Source organism: Lynx canadensis, chromosome B1 (assembly GCF_007474595.2).
Source record: "Lynx canadensis isolate LIC74 chromosome B1, mLynCan4.pri.v2, whole genome shotgun sequence".
NCBI lineage: Eukaryota > Metazoa > Chordata > Mammalia > Carnivora > Felidae > Lynx > Lynx canadensis.
Genome location: NC_044306.2, coordinates 146,688,093 through 146,707,599, shown reverse-complemented (window position 1 = coordinate 146,707,599; position 19,507 = coordinate 146,688,093). Strand labels below are relative to the sequence as shown.

Here is a 19,507-nt window from a genome sequence, read left to right as displayed (position 1 = left end):
AATTCTATGAGATATGCCTACAATGCATCTAAATATCCTGCCACAGGACCTGAATCATTTGTGGACCAGAGCTGGGATAAGAATGTAGACCTGGACATCCACTTTAGTTGCTATTGTGGCTGTGGCTTTTTCTTAGCTTGCATCTGAGGTAACATCAACTTTTTTTTAGACAGAACATTTCAGGAGAATGAGAATGACATGGAAGCCCTCTTGTGTGTGTGTGTGTGTGTGTGTGTGTGTGTGTGTGCGCGCGCGCAAATTTTTCATTACTTGATGATAAAAACATAGCTGGAGTTAGTAATAGATACAGTTCAAAGCTTAGCTCTTTTAGTAAGTCTTAATTTCTAATTTAAGTCATCGGTCTGGTTAGAATTTTGCACATATTAAAAATTAAAATATTCAAATGGTAAATCACAAATAAAGAACATGGTAATGAATAATAGGGACAAATCGTTTAAAGTCTTATGTAAAACTTGATGTTTTACATAACTAATGAATTGACAAGGTCTTGTGGAAAAAACAGTTCCAGATGGCAAACATACGCAATGGATTTAGTCAAACGATTTTTTTTTTTTGGCAAGAATAATATGAATTTTGTAATCAGTTGGGGGCCAATGAAATACCAAGATGAGTCTGGTTAATAATCTACAATTATTGGTTAAAGAAGTATATTAGTGCTAATTTCCCTCTGTTCGTCCTACCTTTTCTCTTCTATCAACCCCACAAGCCTTTGGCACAATGAAGTGGGTAACCTTTATTTCCCTCCTCTTCCTCTTTAGCTCTGCTTATTCCAGGGGCGTGACTCGTCGAGAAGCACGTAAGAATTCTATTTTCCTATTATTCAACCTTTGTTTTATTTTCCTAGTAAAAGAATGGTTTTAGAAAACCCTGCATCTTTAAAGAAGTGTTTTCCGTTAGCATTTATTTCCAGACTGTGATGGTATTTTATATTTGTGATCCCTTAGGAAGTTATCTTATTAATATATTTCTAACATCCTAGGTGAAAAAAATGGTGAGAATTGTTTAGTAGCTGTAATTTCCTTCTGCACATGAAGGAGCCGAGAGTGACTTCAACTTCACAGAATATAGTTTAATGTTAGAATTCATAGCTCCACATTCCCAAAGGCCTAGGTACTGCACGTTGAGATATAGATAGATAGATAGATAGATAGATAGATAGATAGATAGATATAGATATGAAAAAATCCCAAAACAGAAACAAAACTCAAAACCTGTGTTGTTAATCTTATAAACAGAATTTATATTTTTCATTTCAGACTGTCCTCTCAGTAGCTTTTAATGGACACTGCAGGAGCATTAGATCTTATCCAAGTTTGAATATAAAGCTATAAATATTTAACAATTTTCATGATTTTTCAAATAGTATTTTTGGTGATAGAATAACTCTTCCATTTTAGTTCAGAACAAATAGTTCACCATCATCCTCAGATTTTCTGTAGGGATCAGAGGCCAAGGTTTTGGAGCAAATGACTATCTAATTCGCATGGAGAGAAACACAAAAAGTAACATTGTAACTAAGTTGTTTTCTTCAGAATGTAAACCTTTTTTTTTCTTTTCTCCTTTTCAGAACAGAGTGAGATTGCTCATCGGTTCAATGATTTGGGAGAAGAACATTTCAGAGGCCTGTAAGTTAAGATATTGAAGAGTCAAATTGAAAGTTTCTAATAGAGTTGGTTATTATTCTAAAGACCTTATATTCCCATATCATCAGAGTCCAGGCTCTAGAACAATACTATCCAATAGAATTTTGTGCATTGACGGAAATATTTCATATCAGTGCTGTTCAATATGGTAGCCACTGGCCACATGAGGCTACTGAATATGTTAAATGTGGCAAGTGCAACTGAGGATCAAAAATTTAAGTTGCATTTAATTTTAATTTATTTAAGTCTATACAGTCACATGTGGCTACTGGCCACTTATATGGGACAGTGTACCTCTGGAATGCTTACATAACCTGCATGGTGGGAAAGACTTTAGTATATGGTTTCTTTTGCTGCTCACTTACTAAATTCCTTTACCTAGCAAATAGGTCTGTGGCTCTTGAGACCATTTTAATATTATTTAATCTAATAAAAAGTGAGAAAATAGTTTATTTTTTAAAGGTCAATTTCATGCTACAGTCTGATTAAATGAGAGACGTGTGTGTGTGTGTGTGTGTGTGTGTGTGCGCGCGTGCGTGTTTTAAATAGACAAAGGGCCTATGTAATGTCCCTAGTCCTCATAATTAGACTTATTTAGAATACAGTTTGCTTGCCTGCTCTGTTTGTGCATCTGCTGACATGCGTGCACATCTATTTAAACATGGCATAAATACATGTCTTCTTTGCTTAGACAGCCACATATGGCTTCAGATAATAGCTGATGTGGATAGACTTTCTGGCTAATAGTAAGTTGTATATAATACAGAACATATACAGATACACGATTTGTTGTTTAGCATAGCAAACTACTTTATATTAAAATTTCACCGTGTTTCATGTTTCTATGTCCTTTGTTTCAGGGTACTGGTTGCCTTTTCTCAGTATCTCCAGCAGTGTCCATTTGAAGATCATGTAAAATTAGTGAATGAAGTAACTGAGTTCGCAAAAGGATGTGTGGCTGACCAGTCAGCAGCCAACTGTGAAAAGTCACTTGTAAGTACATTCTGATTTTGACTATCATTTCTTCTTTTCGGTAATCCTGATAATTTCAAAGGAAAAAATCCAAGTTTAGTTTCCTCAATTATTCCTTTGTAAGCAAGTCTCAAAAGCAAGGCTAGCTTTTGTTTCTTCTACAATAGAGATGTTCTAGCTACAGCCAGAGGTTTAAAAACATTTCTTTATTAAGACCACACACAATAGTGATAGTTTATTTGTTTCTTTATTATTTGTTTTCAAGCTAATTAACATATAGTGTAGTCTTGGCTTCAGGAGTAGAACCCAGTGATTTCTCTCTTACATATGACACCCAGTGCTCATCCTGAAAAGTGGCCTTGGTAATGTCCATCACGAATTTAACCCATCCCCCCACTCCCCTCCCCTCCATCAACCCTCACTTTGTTCTCTGTATTTAAGAGTCTTTTACAGTTTGCCTCCCTCTCTGTTTTTATCTTCTTTTACCTTCCGTTCCCCTATGTTCATCTGTTGAGTTTCTCAAATTCCACATATGAGTGAAATCATATGATACCTGTCTTTCTCTGACTTATTTTGCTTAGCATAATACCCTCCAGTTCCATCCACGTTGTTGCAAATGGCAAGATTTCATTCTTTTTCATCGCCAATTTCTATTTCTTCTTCAGTGATAGTGTATTTAAATGGAAATTCGTTATTTGTAAAATTCTCTTTTTAAAATCTGAAGTGTGCTTTCTATCATAGAGGCTAATAGTGAGAGCATGTTTTTTATCTTCAGAAGGCACTCATCTGATTTCTGTGTCAATTTTGTCACTTGGGTAAAATGATAGTATAAGTATATAGTCCTCATTTTAGGGATAGTCATATTTTTACATACAATAAACAATCAGGGCATTTATTCATTTTGAAGAACTTAGAACTTGTGGTATTTCTAGGTAGGTCTTCAATACAGGGAAAGGTTTGTTTCTTTCCCCATTCAATCTGTATATACCTTGCTGGGGGCAAGGTCAGTTTTTATTTATCAGTGAAGGCTTCCCTTCTCTTACTTCCTTCTTTCCATGTATCTTCCCCTCCAGGTAGAATCGGTACTTTAACTCAATATTTTTAACATGATCTTAGGACTTAAATATGACTTCTAGAAATATATTTGCTTTGCAAATTAATTCTGTCTTCAGCAGTTTATTTTCCCTGGAGTTCCAATTACTTTCATGATAAAAATTAAGGGGGACAGAAAGAATACATTTAATGGAATGTGTTTTGAGACAAATGTTTCTAGAATAAAAAAGATCTATATTTTCATATAATAATTAATAAACAATAAATTGTGTTACTCTTCAGTTTTTGAATGGCATCTACTTAAAAGCTGGACCCTCAGAAAAGAGCAGATCAAATGAGAACTTGAGTACTCAGAACTCTGAGTACTTTCTTTCCTCATGTGAATTCACCTACTACTTAGAAGACTATTTTCCCTTGATTTTTTTATTAGCTCTTCTAGCTTGTAGCCTGTAGAAATAGGAGCAATGTTCATTCCTTAAAGCCATTGATTGTCTTGTTGCCTTTCCTTTTTATTCACTGTCAGTAATCATGTGATGGCTAATTCTTGCAAAAATTACATAGATGGTCAAATCCTGGGAAACTATCTACACCTGAGGAAAAAAGTGGATGTTAAATTTACATGGTTTCCTAACCAAGGTTTACCGATACATGAAACTTTTTAGACTGCTCTTTGGGTGCAAAGAAAACAAAGTACCTCCCCATGATTTGAAGTCTGCTCTCTTCCATTTAGCACGAACTCTTTGGAGATAAACTGTGTACAGTTGCCTCTCTTCGCGACAAGTATGGTGAGATGGCTGATTGCTGTGAGAAAAAAGAACCTGAGAGAAACGAATGCTTCCTGCAGCACAAAGATGACAATCCCGGCTTCGGTCAGCTGGTGACCCCAGAGGCTGATGCCATGTGCACTGCCTTCCACGAAAATGAACAGAGGTTCCTGGGAAAGTAAGTAATAAGATTTTTATGCTGCAAAATGAAACATTAAGAAATAGATCAAGGCTTATGATAACAATTGCTACCATAAAAAACATTTTCAGCATTAAGGCTTAGAAGCTTTCATTCTAATGATAATTTTCAAAGAAGTTATATTTGATACTACAAAATTCTCCATGATAAAAAATGTTATCAAAGATCTTTTAGAGTTCATTAAAACAGGACATGCTCTGTATAAAAAACTGAGATTGAGGTCTGTTAAAATATTATGAAGATATATATTTATTCTCAGAGCTGATTTTGTTTTAGTCAAAAACATTATATTACCAAAATTTAACCATTTTATACATGTGTGTGGGTATATGTGTGTACATATATATAAAATTTTATACGTATATAAATATATATATAATTTATATGTATAAGTTTAGCCTTTTCACGGACTTACAGAATGACAAAGTCAAGGTCATCATGTGCAAATTGAGATTAACTGGTAAATTAGATGAGATTGTTGATTACAATTGTTCCTGTAATATTGTTTGCTGCAGAAACATGACTGCCTGTTTTTCTTTTTAAACATGTAGATACTTATATGAAATTGCCAGAAGACATCCTTACTTTTATGCCCCAGAACTCCTTTACTACGCCGAAGAATACAAAGGAGTTTTTACAGAATGCTGCGAAGCTGCAGATAAAGCTGCCTGCCTGACACCAAAGGTATTCCTCAGAACAGGAGGGCCAACTCATAACCAAACCTCAGACTTTGCACATCATATGGCTAGATTTAGGGAACGCCTGTCTCTGATACAAACTTCTTTACATGGACAGAAAAGCCTCCCTCGCTCTTAACTCCCCCAAAGATCTTTCACCCTCTTTGAAGACCTATGACCTCCTCATTCCTCCTTCTCAGATTTGCCATGGTGGATCTGATAGAGGAAATCACTGTGTATGTGTCTAAATATCCTGCATCTTTTATGGCGTGGGTCACTACAGTGACATACAGAAACTCATCTGTAAAACTGCACAGCAAGGGGTCACAGTTTTGTTAATCTTTTCACGAGCCTTTTTTCTATTGGGTAGGGAATTCGAAGCCGAGAATTCAACTGCCTCTAGAAGGCTGGGTTTATTCACCCATTCCATAAATATTTATTATGGACTGTATTCTCTAAGGAGCTTATTGATGTTGTGAGAGTTGGTGGAGGAGGGGTTGAGATCAATTGTAAGTGAAATTAAGAAGTCAGAAAAATTGTATTCCCTGGGATATTAGTGTACTCTGTGCCTCCACATTTCCCTTCAGGTCCCTTTTCCCTGGCGAAGCCTCCATGCTGGTTCTTAACCACCTAGAGGCTTACGCTATGACCAGACTGATTGTCCTCCTCCTCCATAGCAAAATAATTATTTGCCAATAGTAAGCACTTGGGAATTTAGGTGTAAATGATCTCTTTAAAATTCCATGTGGCACAGTCTCATCTGAACTTATGAAGGGGTGTTTTGCGTAGAATTTTCCTTTTCTAATTTTTCCCAAATCATTTCTTTTTTGCAGGTTGATGCTTTGAGAGAAAAAGTACTGGCTTCATCCGCCAAAGAGAGACTCAAGTGTGCCAGCCTCCAAAAATTCGGAGAAAGAGCTTTCAAAGCATGGTATTTTAAACTTAGTTTGAATCTTTGTAATGATGTAGATGATTATGGTTCAGATGACAAAAATGTACATTTATGTGGCACCTTATGTGATGCTTTCACACGCATCTTTTTGGTTGTTTAAAAGGCAGAAATTAACAGCAGTGAAAATCAGAACATCAGTGACAATTCCTCATAATTTTTTTTATCATATTTTTTCTAAGTCGTCAAAGAATTTAGAGGGTATCTTTTTTTGTCTTTAAGGTATCTAATCTCCCACTTATTTATAAAAACTAAAGATCCCTTTCTAATGATCCAGTATTTTTACAGAGCAGTAGTCAGTGTCTTCTACTTAATTTAACCCACCCTCCCCATCCATTATGTGGAAATATTTGTCCTTTTATGTTCTGATAATTAAATTTAGCCATCGAGGTTAGTATTCATTTTCTTATAGCTTCAGCTCTGTTGTGAATCTCTTGTTTTTGTCTGGGCCTCTGTTTTTATATTACTTCACTGGTTGAAGGAACATTCTTCAGTTTCTAAGCCAAGAGAAATCCCCTCTCCCCTATCCCTCACATGGTAGTCAACAATGAATCAACAGCAACAGGAGAGGAATGAAAATAATAGACATTCTGCGAGCTCTCTAGATACCATCACTTGAGCTATCTTTGCCTGCCGTGTCTACCATCCACTCCACCAAAATCAACTAACTCAGTAAATAAAACAACCCCAACAGGAAATGATAAACAGTTAAACAGGCTGTGATCGGTCTGGGGGAAGAAGAAGCTTTGAGCAGATTTAGGAGACTCTGACTTGATTTGGGAAGGCATATGGATATTCGCCTTTTACATGTCATAGAGTTTAGACACTGTGTTGGATCAATTTCTTGGTGAAAGTATGCCTAATCAAAATTCCCTCATTTTGTAGAAGTTATGAATTTCTTTTTTCTCAGACACCTTTAGAAGTCAGGGAGCTCGATTAAAAAAAAGATAACAGGAGTTTGCATGGCACGTTCCAGTTTGTAAAATGTTTTGCATGGATCAACTAACTTAATCCTCACATCAGTCCTGCAATTTAGCATGCTGTTGTGACTGGGTAGAGGCTGAGTCTTGCCTAGGGTCCCACTTCTAATACGTGATAAAGCCAGATTGAGAAACCAGGTCGGGGCTCCAAACTTGATGCTTCTCCACATGTTGCCTATTTTATTTCACTTTGTGTTTTAAAGATTTTATTTTTAAGTAATCTCTACACCCAGCGCAGGACTTGAATTTACAACACTGAGATCAAGAGTCACAAACTCTTCTGGCTGAGCCAGCCTGGTGTCCCTTATGTTGCCTCTTTTAGAATCTCTTCTTGATTTTTGTTTTTATGAATGGCTGGACTTCTATCCAACACACACACTCTTAAAATGGCTAATTCTGCCCTAAAGAAATATTTTGTCCTAAGATAACCATCTGGTTCAGAACTAGCATTAAAAAAAAAGAACCAACAAATTTTACAAATTATTTCTTTATGCTGTTTTGTCCTGAATTTTCTTGGTTCAAGTAGTATTTTCCTAGTGATTTCACATAAAATATTGCATGTTATTAATGTTTGGATGGGAAATTTTCTTCTTAGGTCAGTAGCTCGTCTGAGCCAGAAATTTCCCAAGGCTGACTTTGCAGAGATTTCCAAGTTAGTGACAGATCTTGCCAAAATCCACAAGGAATGCTGCCATGGTGACCTGCTTGAATGTGCAGATGACAGGGTAAAGTATACTCTTTGGTAACACACATGGTTCAGTTGGTAGTATGAATTTGCTTAGTATTATTGGTGAAGCTGACAGTGGGTTGAGATTGTTTTCTATGCACAATCTGCTCAATTCTTTGCCTGCCTTATGGTACTTTTTTGTTGTTGTCGTTTATTTAAACCTGGCCACCTCACTCATGAAATGATCTGATAAACGCATTCACTAATTTGTAACCCTTTCAGTCATATTCTGAGAACAAAGGCTTTCACTGAAGTAGGACAGCCGGTAGAAAGGTAGATTTCAAAGAAAACTTTTTTGGGAGGTGGGTGGAATTGGAGAAGGGCTAGTTGCTAAAGAGATCTTTGGAAATTATGTAATTTTTTGCCCCTCTATATTCTCTTAGTTAACCATCTTTGTTAACTATGCAAATATTTAGCATGAGATCTCTTTTCCCCAAACTTGAAAATATGACCAAATACCAGAATCCTAATCTCTCAGGATACTTTCTGGAAAATTTAAGGCAAATATTTTACATGTGTAAATAGAAACCGTGACTATGGTCTTGACTAGTTTTTCAAAAATATCTCACATTTTATTTAGTTATCTGGTTTCAAAATGCCTGTACTTAATTTGAGGGAAATATTTGGAAAAACAGTACTGAGTTTTAATTTAAAACTTTAAATGCCTTAGTGGTAGAAATATAAAATTAATGATAACCAATATGGGCCCCTGTTACTGACCTGTCTTTTGTAATCAAGTGGAAATATTTTAGTAATTCTATCCGAGTCTCTAGTCTTGGGAGCACAGACTGAAAGTGTTCATGGAAGGCATGTTGGTATGTGTATGGTCTTAGAATACAATAAAGATGTTTTGCCAACATAATAAAGGTCTGAGGAGAAAGTGTAGCGATGTCAATTTACATTGAAAAATTTTTATCAACCTGCTTACAGGCGGATCTTGCCAAGTATGTATGTGAAAATCAAGATTCAATCTCCACTAAGCTGAAGGAATGCTGTGGTAAGCCTGTGTTGGAAAAATCCCATTGCATCAGCGAGGTGGAAAGAGATGAGTTGCCTGCTGACCTGTCCCCGTTAGCTGCTGATTTTGTTGAAGATAAGGAAGTTTGCAAGAACTATCAGGAGGCAAAGGATGTGTTCCTGGGCACGTAAGTGGATAAAGAATAATCCCTCCATAGCTTTTCTATGGTCTCAAGATTCAGGAAGAGATACTAGGCTTTCCTTTGGCATTGCTACAATTTCTGTGTTGTCTACAATACTTCTTAATCCTTCCCTCTTCTAGTTTTTAAGTTTTTTTTTTGCAAAAGTTAATTAGTTTTAAAAAGTTATTATAAACTAATACATAGTTATGGTAAAAACTCAATCAATAGAGAATAGGGAAGAGGAGGGAAGTAGTAAAAATTTCTATCCTTGCCCCCATTCCATTCCTTTTCTCCTCAGGGATATTTCTGGAAATACCTCTAGGAACATTTGTATATACATAAATTATACACATATTATTCATTCAAAGAGTATTTCTTGAACTTACTACAATATATATGTGTGAATATACATAATACATCTTTATATCTCTGTATATCTGTATCTATTTATCTACCTACCATTTATCTATCTATATAAAAAAATATAAAGAGAAGTTGGAATCTGCTTTATGTTTGGTTGTTCATAAAGTTTGCTTTATACTTGGTTGAACAGACCAGAAATAACAGTAGCATGGCAGGGCAGCATGAAATTCTGTGACAAAATAAATGATTACATATAGTCAGTAAGTGGGGTGTTAGACTTTGCATTTCTGTTGTTGGATTATAACAGTGTAATGTGCACTATGTATTTTACATAAAGATTAAAGATTTTATTCATGCAGTGGGGAAAAAGAAAAAATTAAGAATATATCTCTATTTATCTATCAGAACCTTTTTGAGATATAGTCCAAATTATAAAAAAAATACATAATAAAAACAGGGGTCACTCATCAAACATTTAATATGTGCCAGACAGGGTATGCTTTGCATTGATTATGTCATGCATTTCTTGCAACCCACCTTGTGAGATAGGTGCTGTTATTATCTGCATTCTACAGAGAAGGCAGCCAAGTCTGTAATAGTTTTAATAAGTTGCTTAAGGTGATATAGTAAAATAGGTGACATAGCCAGGATTTGAATGCAGGTAGCTTTAGTTCTGAACCCCAGACTCTTAGTCATTAACCTTCCTTGCATGGGGTCTAGTCGAACTCAGATCTTTGGGATATGAGTTACTCTTGAGGCTAGTTAGGTGATTTGTCTTGCTCATTTGTCCAATTAAATCTATTTTATTTTCATCTGAATTAGGTTTTTGTACGAATACTCAAGAAGGCACCCTGAATACTCTGTCTCATTGCTACTGAGACTTGCCAAGGAATATGAAGCCACCCTAGAGAAGTGCTGTGCCACCGATGATCCTCCTACTTGCTATGCCCATGTGGTAGGTTTCTCAAGGGAAAAAAAATGGAGCTGTCTGGCTGGTGATCCTTCATAATGAGAAAGAAAAATAATGCAAGAATGTAAATTGTTAAATAGTGCAACTTATATCTTTTCTTGACATGGCTTTAATTCTGTGCTCTTAAACATTATAGGAAAAATAGATGGCTAATAAGACTTAGAATAGCCTAGAAGGGAAAGATCTAAAGGGTGCAACCTCTAATTTCAAAAAACCTTGACCATGCTTTTTTCTTTTTTGTGTTCCTGGGAACAAAATAAGATAAATATTAATGTCAATTAAGGAACTTAGATATATAGTTAACCGGATTCCAAGATTGATCAAATATCAAGAAGTAGAGTCTTAGAATGTTATCCAGCTGTACATTGTTTACTTTATTGTAAAGGCTGGTAAATAGTGGTTAATAAACAGTTTTATATTCCTTAAAAAAAGAATTGGCATCTTAAGGAAGACTGTGAGATCTAGTCATCTAGAATATTTTCAAAATTTTTGGAAAAAGTTTAGGAATTGTCTTACAAGAATTTATGTAAGGAGAGAAAACCTGTTCTGGAGGATTTTTGCCATATTTAGCCATCCCCAACAGATTGTAACATGTTTAAGAGAGTTAGCACTCCTGGCATATACAGTGGTTTCCAAACTTCAGAGTCAAAGAAAAGTCATTTTTTGCTCTACCAAGAACCTACTCTATGCCAGGTACCATACTGGAGTCCTTGACCAAGGTAAAATCTCTTATCTCAGGGAGCTCAGAATCCAACTAGAGATATGGTTTAATGATAATGATACATAAAGTCATAGCCATCATTTATTGAGCTTTTATTATCTTCCAGGTACTGTTTTAATTGTATTAACTCAGGTGGTTTATAGAACAATTCTCTGAGGTGAATACCATCTTCATCCCCATTTTGTTTATTTATTTTTCTTTTTTTTCTCTTATTTTTCTTTTCTTTTCTTTTTTTTTTTTCCATCCCTATTGTAGAGGTAAGTGTTCTGAACCTTGGATATGGAAAGTAAAGTTACATAGTTAGAAAATGGGTCAAGTGGCCTGGCTCAAAAACCAGCAGTAGCACACCAGAGCCTGAGTTTCTTAATCCCTTTTACTATACAGTCTTACCAAATAAAATAAATAGTTTGGACATATTGTAATAGATTTGGCATCAAAGATCTAATTAATGACTTTGGGCAAAGGGTGGAAGGATCTCTTTCTGCCTAGAAGGATGAAAAGCAACCTTCGTATGGTCCTAAGGTAGAATTCTGTGAACACAATTCTGTTCTCTTTCAGTTTGATGAATTTAAGCCTCTTGTGGAAGAGCCTCACAATTTAGTCAAAACAAACTGTGAACTTTTTGAAAAACTTGGAGAATATGGCTTCCAAAATGCGTATGTATTTTTGTTTATCGGCTGATTATTTTCTTGATCAATTTGTAATTCATTAAAACTTAATATAGATACCATTTATCATAGAGATTTTAATCACGAAAATACAGTATATATTTCTCATCTCTCTCCATCAAGAAAAACTGGAGGAGGAGACAGAAAATGGTTAATGGGATGGAGAATCCTATGTTTGAGTGTGGTTTAAAAAATTGGTCTCTTGAGATTGGAAAGGAAAATACCACATCTTGGAATATAGGAGCTGAGGATGCCCCTTGAAGGTTAAAGAATAGCTTATGGGCAAACAAAATACAGTGATGCTTTACAAAGGAGGAAATGGTAGGCTTTGAATGATAGTAGCTCAAGAAGTAATATAAAAGCCGATGGACAAATGTCCTGATCTACTAGAGCCTTATCTATGGAGGTAAAGACAAGAAGAGACACATCATTCAGTAGACATTTATGTTAGCACTCTTCTAACTATGGGTATTAGGGATAACAACAACAATAGTCTCTTCCTTTTAGTAGATTACAGTCATATATGACTTTCAGTGGTGATTGGAATTCTGAGTAAATGATTACTATGTGCTAGATATCATGCCAGGTTGATTGCATGCTTTTTAAAAATTTTAATTTAATACTTGTACCATCCCCTATTGAGTCAGGTATAGTTTCTCCCATTTTACAGATGAGAAAATTTACACATATCTTTCAAATTTAGCACAAGGCTGATATATATTAAACTGTCAGTAGGTTTTATTGAAAGAAAGAAGCAGTTAATAAATATACTAGTGTCACCGAATTCTAATAAGGTCAGTCACTTTCTTAAGAGTATACACACAGGTGGAATCAAAGATAGGCTTCCCTAGTTACTCAGGACAAGGTCCTCCCCCATGCTATTCCACTGACCTGGATATGGAGATAATTTTATGAACAGAAAGTCATTTTGTTGATTTTGGCTAAGTGTTCTTTGTTTGACCTGCTGTGTTTGAGAAAGACAGTTTCTTGCCTGGCTGAAAACACATGGATTATTTTGTTACAGGCTCTTAGTTCGTTACACCAAGAAAGTACCTCAAGTGTCAACTCCAACTCTCGTGGAGGTCTCAAGAAGCCTAGGAAAAGTGGGCAGCAAGTGTTGTACGCATCCTGAATCAGAAAGACTGTCCTGTGCTGAAGACTATGTGAGTCTTTTAAGTACAATAAGTTAAGCATGATGAATTTTTGCCGTTAGATATTGACAAAGCTAACTTTCAGAAGCAGGGTGGACTACATGTGCTTGCATGCACATGTGTGTATATGTGTGGTAGTGGCCGCCAGGACTTGGCCACTTATATTACCCAGGCCATCACAGTGAGAATTTGTATAAGATCCCCAAAATGATAAATTGTTTTGAAAAAAATTTCATGAGTTTTCAATGTTTCCCCTGGCATTTAAAAATCTTTCTTAATCTTTGGGGTCTTTTTTAAAGTATAAGACTGTTTCCTTCCCACTCCAACACATATCTCAGGACTCACATCAAATTATTTTAATCATTATTTTCTCAAGTGAATAATTCTTAAAATGTAGACATATTTAAAGGAGAAAATACTTTAAAAAGTCTCTTATTACTTGTAGTTCTTAAAGATAAGCAAATCGCTACCTCAAATCAACCTTGGATTCAGTCTTGCTAGTTAATATATAACATGTTTTTTCGTCCATTGGAAAGTAGAGGTTCATGGAAAACTTTTATTATGCTTTTTCAATTTTTGCTCCTCCACCTGTTCTTTAGCTGTCCGTGGTCCTGAACCGGTTGTGTGTGTTGCATGAGAAGACCCCTGTGAGCGAGAGAGTTACCAAATGCTGCACAGAGTCCTTGGTGAACAGACGACCATGCTTTTCTGCTCTGCAAGTCGATGAAACATATGTTCCCAAAGAATTTAGTGCTGAAACATTCACCTTCCATGCAGATTTATGCACACTTCCTGAGGCTGAGAAACAAATCAAGAAACAATCGTGAGTAGTGTTTCATTACTGTAAGCATTTATCATTTTGAGAGTGAGAATTGTAAATTGAAATGAGTAACTTTTTCTGAAGCAGTGATTATATTCCTTAGAAAAGAGTATTTAATTAAGTATTGGCCTTAGTAAGCTGATTAAAGTGTCAAGAATAAAATGGATAGCTTTTTGTTTTCCTAGCAAAAAACCTCTATATTACAATCTTGCCTACAAATCATTCAGAATAATCTTGTGGATAAAAGCTGCAGTGGAATAATGTTTTAAGATGAGTCCAGTAGAAAAAGATGAACAGTTAACTGATACATTTGTGCAAAGAGCAAGTTAGTTAGTAGAAAGAATTGGTGAATTTATTTCTAGGCATGAATGGCTATTTTAAGTTTGTTCTATGGCAGCCAACAGACAAGGCAAATCCCCAAGATATAACTTTTGAGAATGGAACTTGGGTGGAAACCATATAGAAAAATGAGGCTTGATGCCCTATTGATGTCACAGGAGTTAAAAGTGCATGACATTTAGCACCATAAAGTTGCTATCATCTCTCGAGGTTCTAATCATAGTCATAGATTTATGAGTAATATTGCAAAACTTATCATGCCCATGTGACTCTCTCTCTAGTACTATTATCTCTGCAGATGTCAGTGAAAGAGAACCATCACCTCCCAGAAGTTTGATTAGTTTTATTACTGATGGCCTTCCCAGTATTAACTGAATGGAGTAAATTTCACAGACCAAATATAAAGATTCTTAGAAACTTTTTAGATGAAGTCCAACAAGACAATTAAACTTTTAAGGATCAGTTTTAGCTCTTAAATCACTATAAAATTCTATTCAATATTGTATAACTTCTAAAATGTGAAGAATGTAAAAATGCAATGACCTATCCTTTCTAGACATTTACGGTAAAGAGATCTATTGATTTATTGAGATTTATTGACACTAGATGTGCTGAGCAATTTACATTGATTATCTCATTTGATCCTTCCACCAACCCTAGGAAGGAAGATTTTATTCTCATTATGCAAATGAGAATATTAAAGCTTATTGTGGTAAGCCTGGGCCTCAAGCTCAGAATTGCCTCACTCCAAGACTTATAAACAATAATACAGCTATCTTTACCATCTCCATTTTTCTTTTTCCTTTTTTTTAAAATTGAAGTGTAGTTGACATGCAATGTTACATTAGTTTCAGGTGTACAACATGGTGATTTTACAAGTCTATACATTCTGCTGTCCTCACCACAGGTCTAGCTCCCCTCTGTCACCACACAACACTGTTACAATACCAATGACTGTATTCCCTAAGCTGTCATCTTTTATTCCTGTGACTTACCCATTCCATAAGTGGAAGCCTACATCTCCCACTCTCCTTCCATCTCCATTTTTCTTTATGTGAGTAAACTTTTTTCTGATTTTTATCGTTCTTGTTTTGTTTTCATTCAAATGCAGTGCACTTGTTGAGCTGTTGAAACACAAGCCCAAGGCAACAGATGAACAACTGAAAACTGTCATGGGGGATTTTGGAAGCTTTGTAGACAAGTGCTGCGCAGCTGAAGACAAGGAGGCCTGCTTTGCTGAGGAGGTGCTGGACTTTCTTCATTTTCATATGGCTGATTTCCTTTGTTGTTATGTTCGATCAGGCGAGGGCTTAGGGCTTCATCTATCTTAGGGATACTCTGTACATTTAGGATCAGAATCTTATTCCACATACAATTACCCAACAAAATTACTTAAATAGCTCTTGTTTTTGTTTTATCTCCTGCCTCACTGGAGCATATTGGGAAATGTTTACAGTATTTGTTCTGTTTCCAAAGTTGTGATATTTATGAATATAGATAGATATTTGTGAGGCTCAAGTCTTTGGTAGAGATAGCATGAAGCCAGAACACTAATTTATTTAAACATGTTCTTGAAAAATGTTGGTTTGGAACTTGGTTGAATCTGAGTTTGATTTTACAGGTTAATGGGGGAAGTTTATATTTACTGTTTCCCTCTATGACTTGACAGTAATGTTTTTATTCCTTTGGGAACAGTGGATGCCAGTAAGCTTCCTTGTAGATATTCTAGTACTAAACTGCAATTAAAGAATGTGATGCATGTAAAATTAGTTTGTAATCACAAATGGCTGTATAAATGTTAATTTTTTATCCTAATAGTGATGCTAATATTTTCCCCAAATCTGTCATTTTTCTTTATTTAGGGTCCAAAACTTGTTGCTACAACTCAAGCTGCCTTAGCCTAAAACAACACAATCACAACATCTCAGGTAACTATACTTTGCATTATTTTTTTTAAAAAAGTAATTATAATAGTTATTTTTAAAATAGCAAAGATTGCTATTTACCAAGAGCCATATAGGCCAGTGCCAATCACTGTTCTAAGACCTTTATATATATTAATTTATTTAATTCTCACAATAGTTGTCTGAATTGAGTGCCATTATTTTTCCTATTTCACAGATGAGAAAATGAAGGCACAGATCACAGCATAGTTTCCATAATTTACCCAAGGACCACACAGCTAGTGAGAGGTGGAGCCACAATTCAAAATCCAAACCAAAGCTTGAGAATTAACCACTGTCCTGTTCTGACCTATTATGACATAGTAGACAGAATCACTAAACCAAATGATGGCTCAGCAGTGGGGTACTTAGGTATTAGGCTGGACCATATGCAAATGCATTTTTTAAAGATAAAACCAATTACATAGTAATGATTTCACATGGTGCAACCTAATAGCCCAGTAACAAATTAATTTCATTGAAGAATATGATAGATCTACTGTACGTGAACTTGCACTTTATAGTGATTAATTTGCTACTAAGGTGCACTTCAAAATTTAAATGTTTAAACATAAACATGTTTCAGTGATTTGGGTTGTAATATTTGGGGGGAAATTAAAAAATAGAATCAACTCTCTTTTTTAATTTGTAAATCATTTATTTATTTATTTATTTCATTTTATTTTAGACCGAGAGAGTAAGCAGAGGAGGGGCAGAGGGATAGAGAGAGAGAGAGAGAGGAGAGAGAGAGAGAGAGAGAGAGAGCCTTAAGCAAGCTCCACACTCATCATGGAGTCTTACAGAGGGCTTGGTCCCACCACCCTGGGATCATGAGTGGGATCAAGAGTTGGATGCTCAACCAACTGAGCCACCCCGGCACCCCTCAACTCCCTTTTTTTTAAAACAAATTGTCCAACTATTTTCTAACATGAATTTATTTTCATATTTTCCAAACTGACTGTAAGGTCTACCACCTCTACTTGGTTGTCACTTATTCTCTGCCCACTTGATAATACCTACATATTGTGCGTTCGGATGAGGAAGTAACTTTGTATCTCTGTAAATTTGACCTTTTCAAAATGTGATTTGTTTTATTGCTAAATGGCAAGAATTTCTTCTGAAAGGTATTACTTTGAGAAGGCACTTGTTTTGTTGGTCATTAACGTAGGTAACAAGCAGGAGTTAAGTAAGTGACCCTGAGGAGGGATGATGAAACCTGGGACCTTGAAGCCTGAGGAGCTTATGACATCAGTGATGAAGTGAGGACTTTACAACACTTATCGGTGTGTCCCCTCCACCAGCCCAACAGAAGAATCAAGAGTCCAGGACAGGCTGAAGGGCTTTCATTGGTAGAAATTGCAGGAAGGCAATCTAAGCAATTTACTATTCACTTGAATAGGTTTGTCAAACACATGCCATTTTACTAACAGTATTTATATCTGTCTTTTTGTTTTTTCAGCCTGCCCCGAGAATAAGAGAAATGAAGATCTAGAGCTTATTCATCTGTTTTTCTTTTCTGTTGGTGCAAAACCAACACCCTGTCTAGAAAACACACATTTCTTTAAACATTTTGCCCTTTTTCTCTGTGCTGTAATTAATAAAAAATGAAAATAATCTAACATAATTGTCCGAGGCTGTTATGTTTCACAGATGAATCGCCATCTTGAAAATTTTTGTAGGTTCTGTACAAGTCCCACTGGCCTCTCTTTTCGCACTTTAGTCTTGTTCTTTGGGGGCTAATTGATGAAAAGAAACATGAATATTCTCTTGAGTCATGGATTATAAACATTCAAAGCAGTATTTTAACATTATGATCATTCTGAATGAAAAAATGAAAACTAGTATGGGCAAAGCCATGAGAACATGGCTTTTCAGTACTCCGAGGACTAAGAAATGTGAGGGACAAAGAGGTTAGAGGTAATTATAAGGATGGCTAATTGAACTGAAAAAAAAAAAGGCTAGATAGAAATTTAAGGCAGTTTACGATGACAATACACGAAGTGTAAGAAGTTTAAGCAGTTTGGAGAAGCACTGTTGGGGGAGAGGACAGAAGATCTGGACAAAAGTACAAGAGAGAGTGAGCCAGATATATAGGAGTAAGGGAGTGCAAGAATTGGAAAGTAAAATGTTCTTGTAAAAATTGAGATGTTATACTCAATACCTAACCCCTTATCCCTGTTCCCAGAGGCAACCACGGATACCAGAAATTATCTATGAATTTATATACTTTTTAAAATGAATTTACATACCTAAAGTCATTTATAGCCTTATTAGTTTTATTGTGCTTTAGGAATTTTTATAGAATTGGTTTCATATGTACATGCCATCCACAACTTGCTTATTGTGTCCCTAATAATATTACTTTATAGTTTCATTATAAGTATGAAGTTTACAAAAGATTTTAGTACCAAGTTAAAAACGGATCCTTCCATTTCTGGAATGTTTCATTCCACAGTCCCCCACCTCCCTATCCCTACCCATTCTCACTCACCACTTACTTTAGCCTCATCACTGACTGTATCAAATACTTTTCCACACTGGAAGTAATCATCACAAAGGTGGGAGAGAGCCCAGAAGGGGAGAAGTGGAGATGGTAGGCACTGGCCCATCAAAGGCCCAGGAGGCAGATCTAGAAATTTTGAATAAGATGTTTTCATAGAACTGAACCCACACGGGATAAATTCTGGGGGCCCTGTCTGGATGGCATTGCCACCTTGACACTGAAGGAGGACTTCAGACTTTCGGAGAAAGATCCTATGAAACATGGAACTCCCAGAGTCTGGCTTCCCTGCTTCCCAAGGGGTCAGATTCCCCCAGGGAATTCAGACATTTCAGTCTGTGTGGTCCAGGAGCCCAAGGCCGGCTGTTTCTGAGAGGGCAGCCTGGAAAGCACATCATTCAGGCTGGATAGTTGTTGCAGTGTGCTCTTTGCTGCACAGTGTACCTGATTGGGCCACCAGAATGGTGCAGACACAGTGATGTATGTGTGTGTGTGTGTTTGTGTGTGCATGTGTGTGCACGTGTGTGTGTGTGTGTGCGTGTGTGTGAAGTGCTCTTCATACCGTATCAGGGAACACATGATATCTGTATGATTTATTACCAGGGATGTTAAGATCAAGCACTTGTTTGAGGTAGCGTTTGCCAGATTACTCCGTTGTAAAGTTATTTTTCCCTTTACATACTGTCTTTTTGGAAGCCAGTCACTGAATCTAGCCTACACTTAAAATGAGGGAGGGAGAGGATGAAGCTCCTGGAAGTGCGAGTATTGACAGGTATTATTTAGAATTCTTCTGTAAGAAAGATTTGTCACTTCACTCTATTAATTTATTCATTCACTTTATATATGAATTCATGTATATTTGCTTTGTACTTTGGGTTATAATTCAATGTTACATTATCTACTTTGTT

At 36.0% G+C, this 19,507-nt stretch overlaps 1 protein-coding gene across 1 annotated transcript; it reads left to right on the top strand.

Moving 5' to 3' along the window:
• The first annotated feature begins 694 nt into the window (after positions 1 to 694).
• On the top strand, positions 695 to 17,671 carry ALB (albumin). Its single transcript, XM_030313702.2, has 15 exons — positions 695 to 817; positions 1,589 to 1,646; positions 2,525 to 2,657; positions 4,420 to 4,631; positions 5,204 to 5,336; positions 6,163 to 6,260; positions 7,854 to 7,983; positions 8,916 to 9,130; positions 10,310 to 10,442; positions 11,737 to 11,834; positions 12,871 to 13,009; positions 13,597 to 13,820; positions 15,268 to 15,400; positions 16,019 to 16,084; positions 17,559 to 17,671. The coding sequence occupies exons 1-14, from the start codon at positions 739 to 741 to the stop codon at positions 16,058 to 16,060; spliced, it is 1,827 nt and encodes a 608-aa protein (XP_030169562.1). The 5' UTR covers positions 695 to 738; the 3' UTR covers positions 16,061 to 16,084; positions 17,559 to 17,671.
• The last annotated feature ends 1,836 nt before the right edge of the window (positions 17,672 to 19,507 follow it).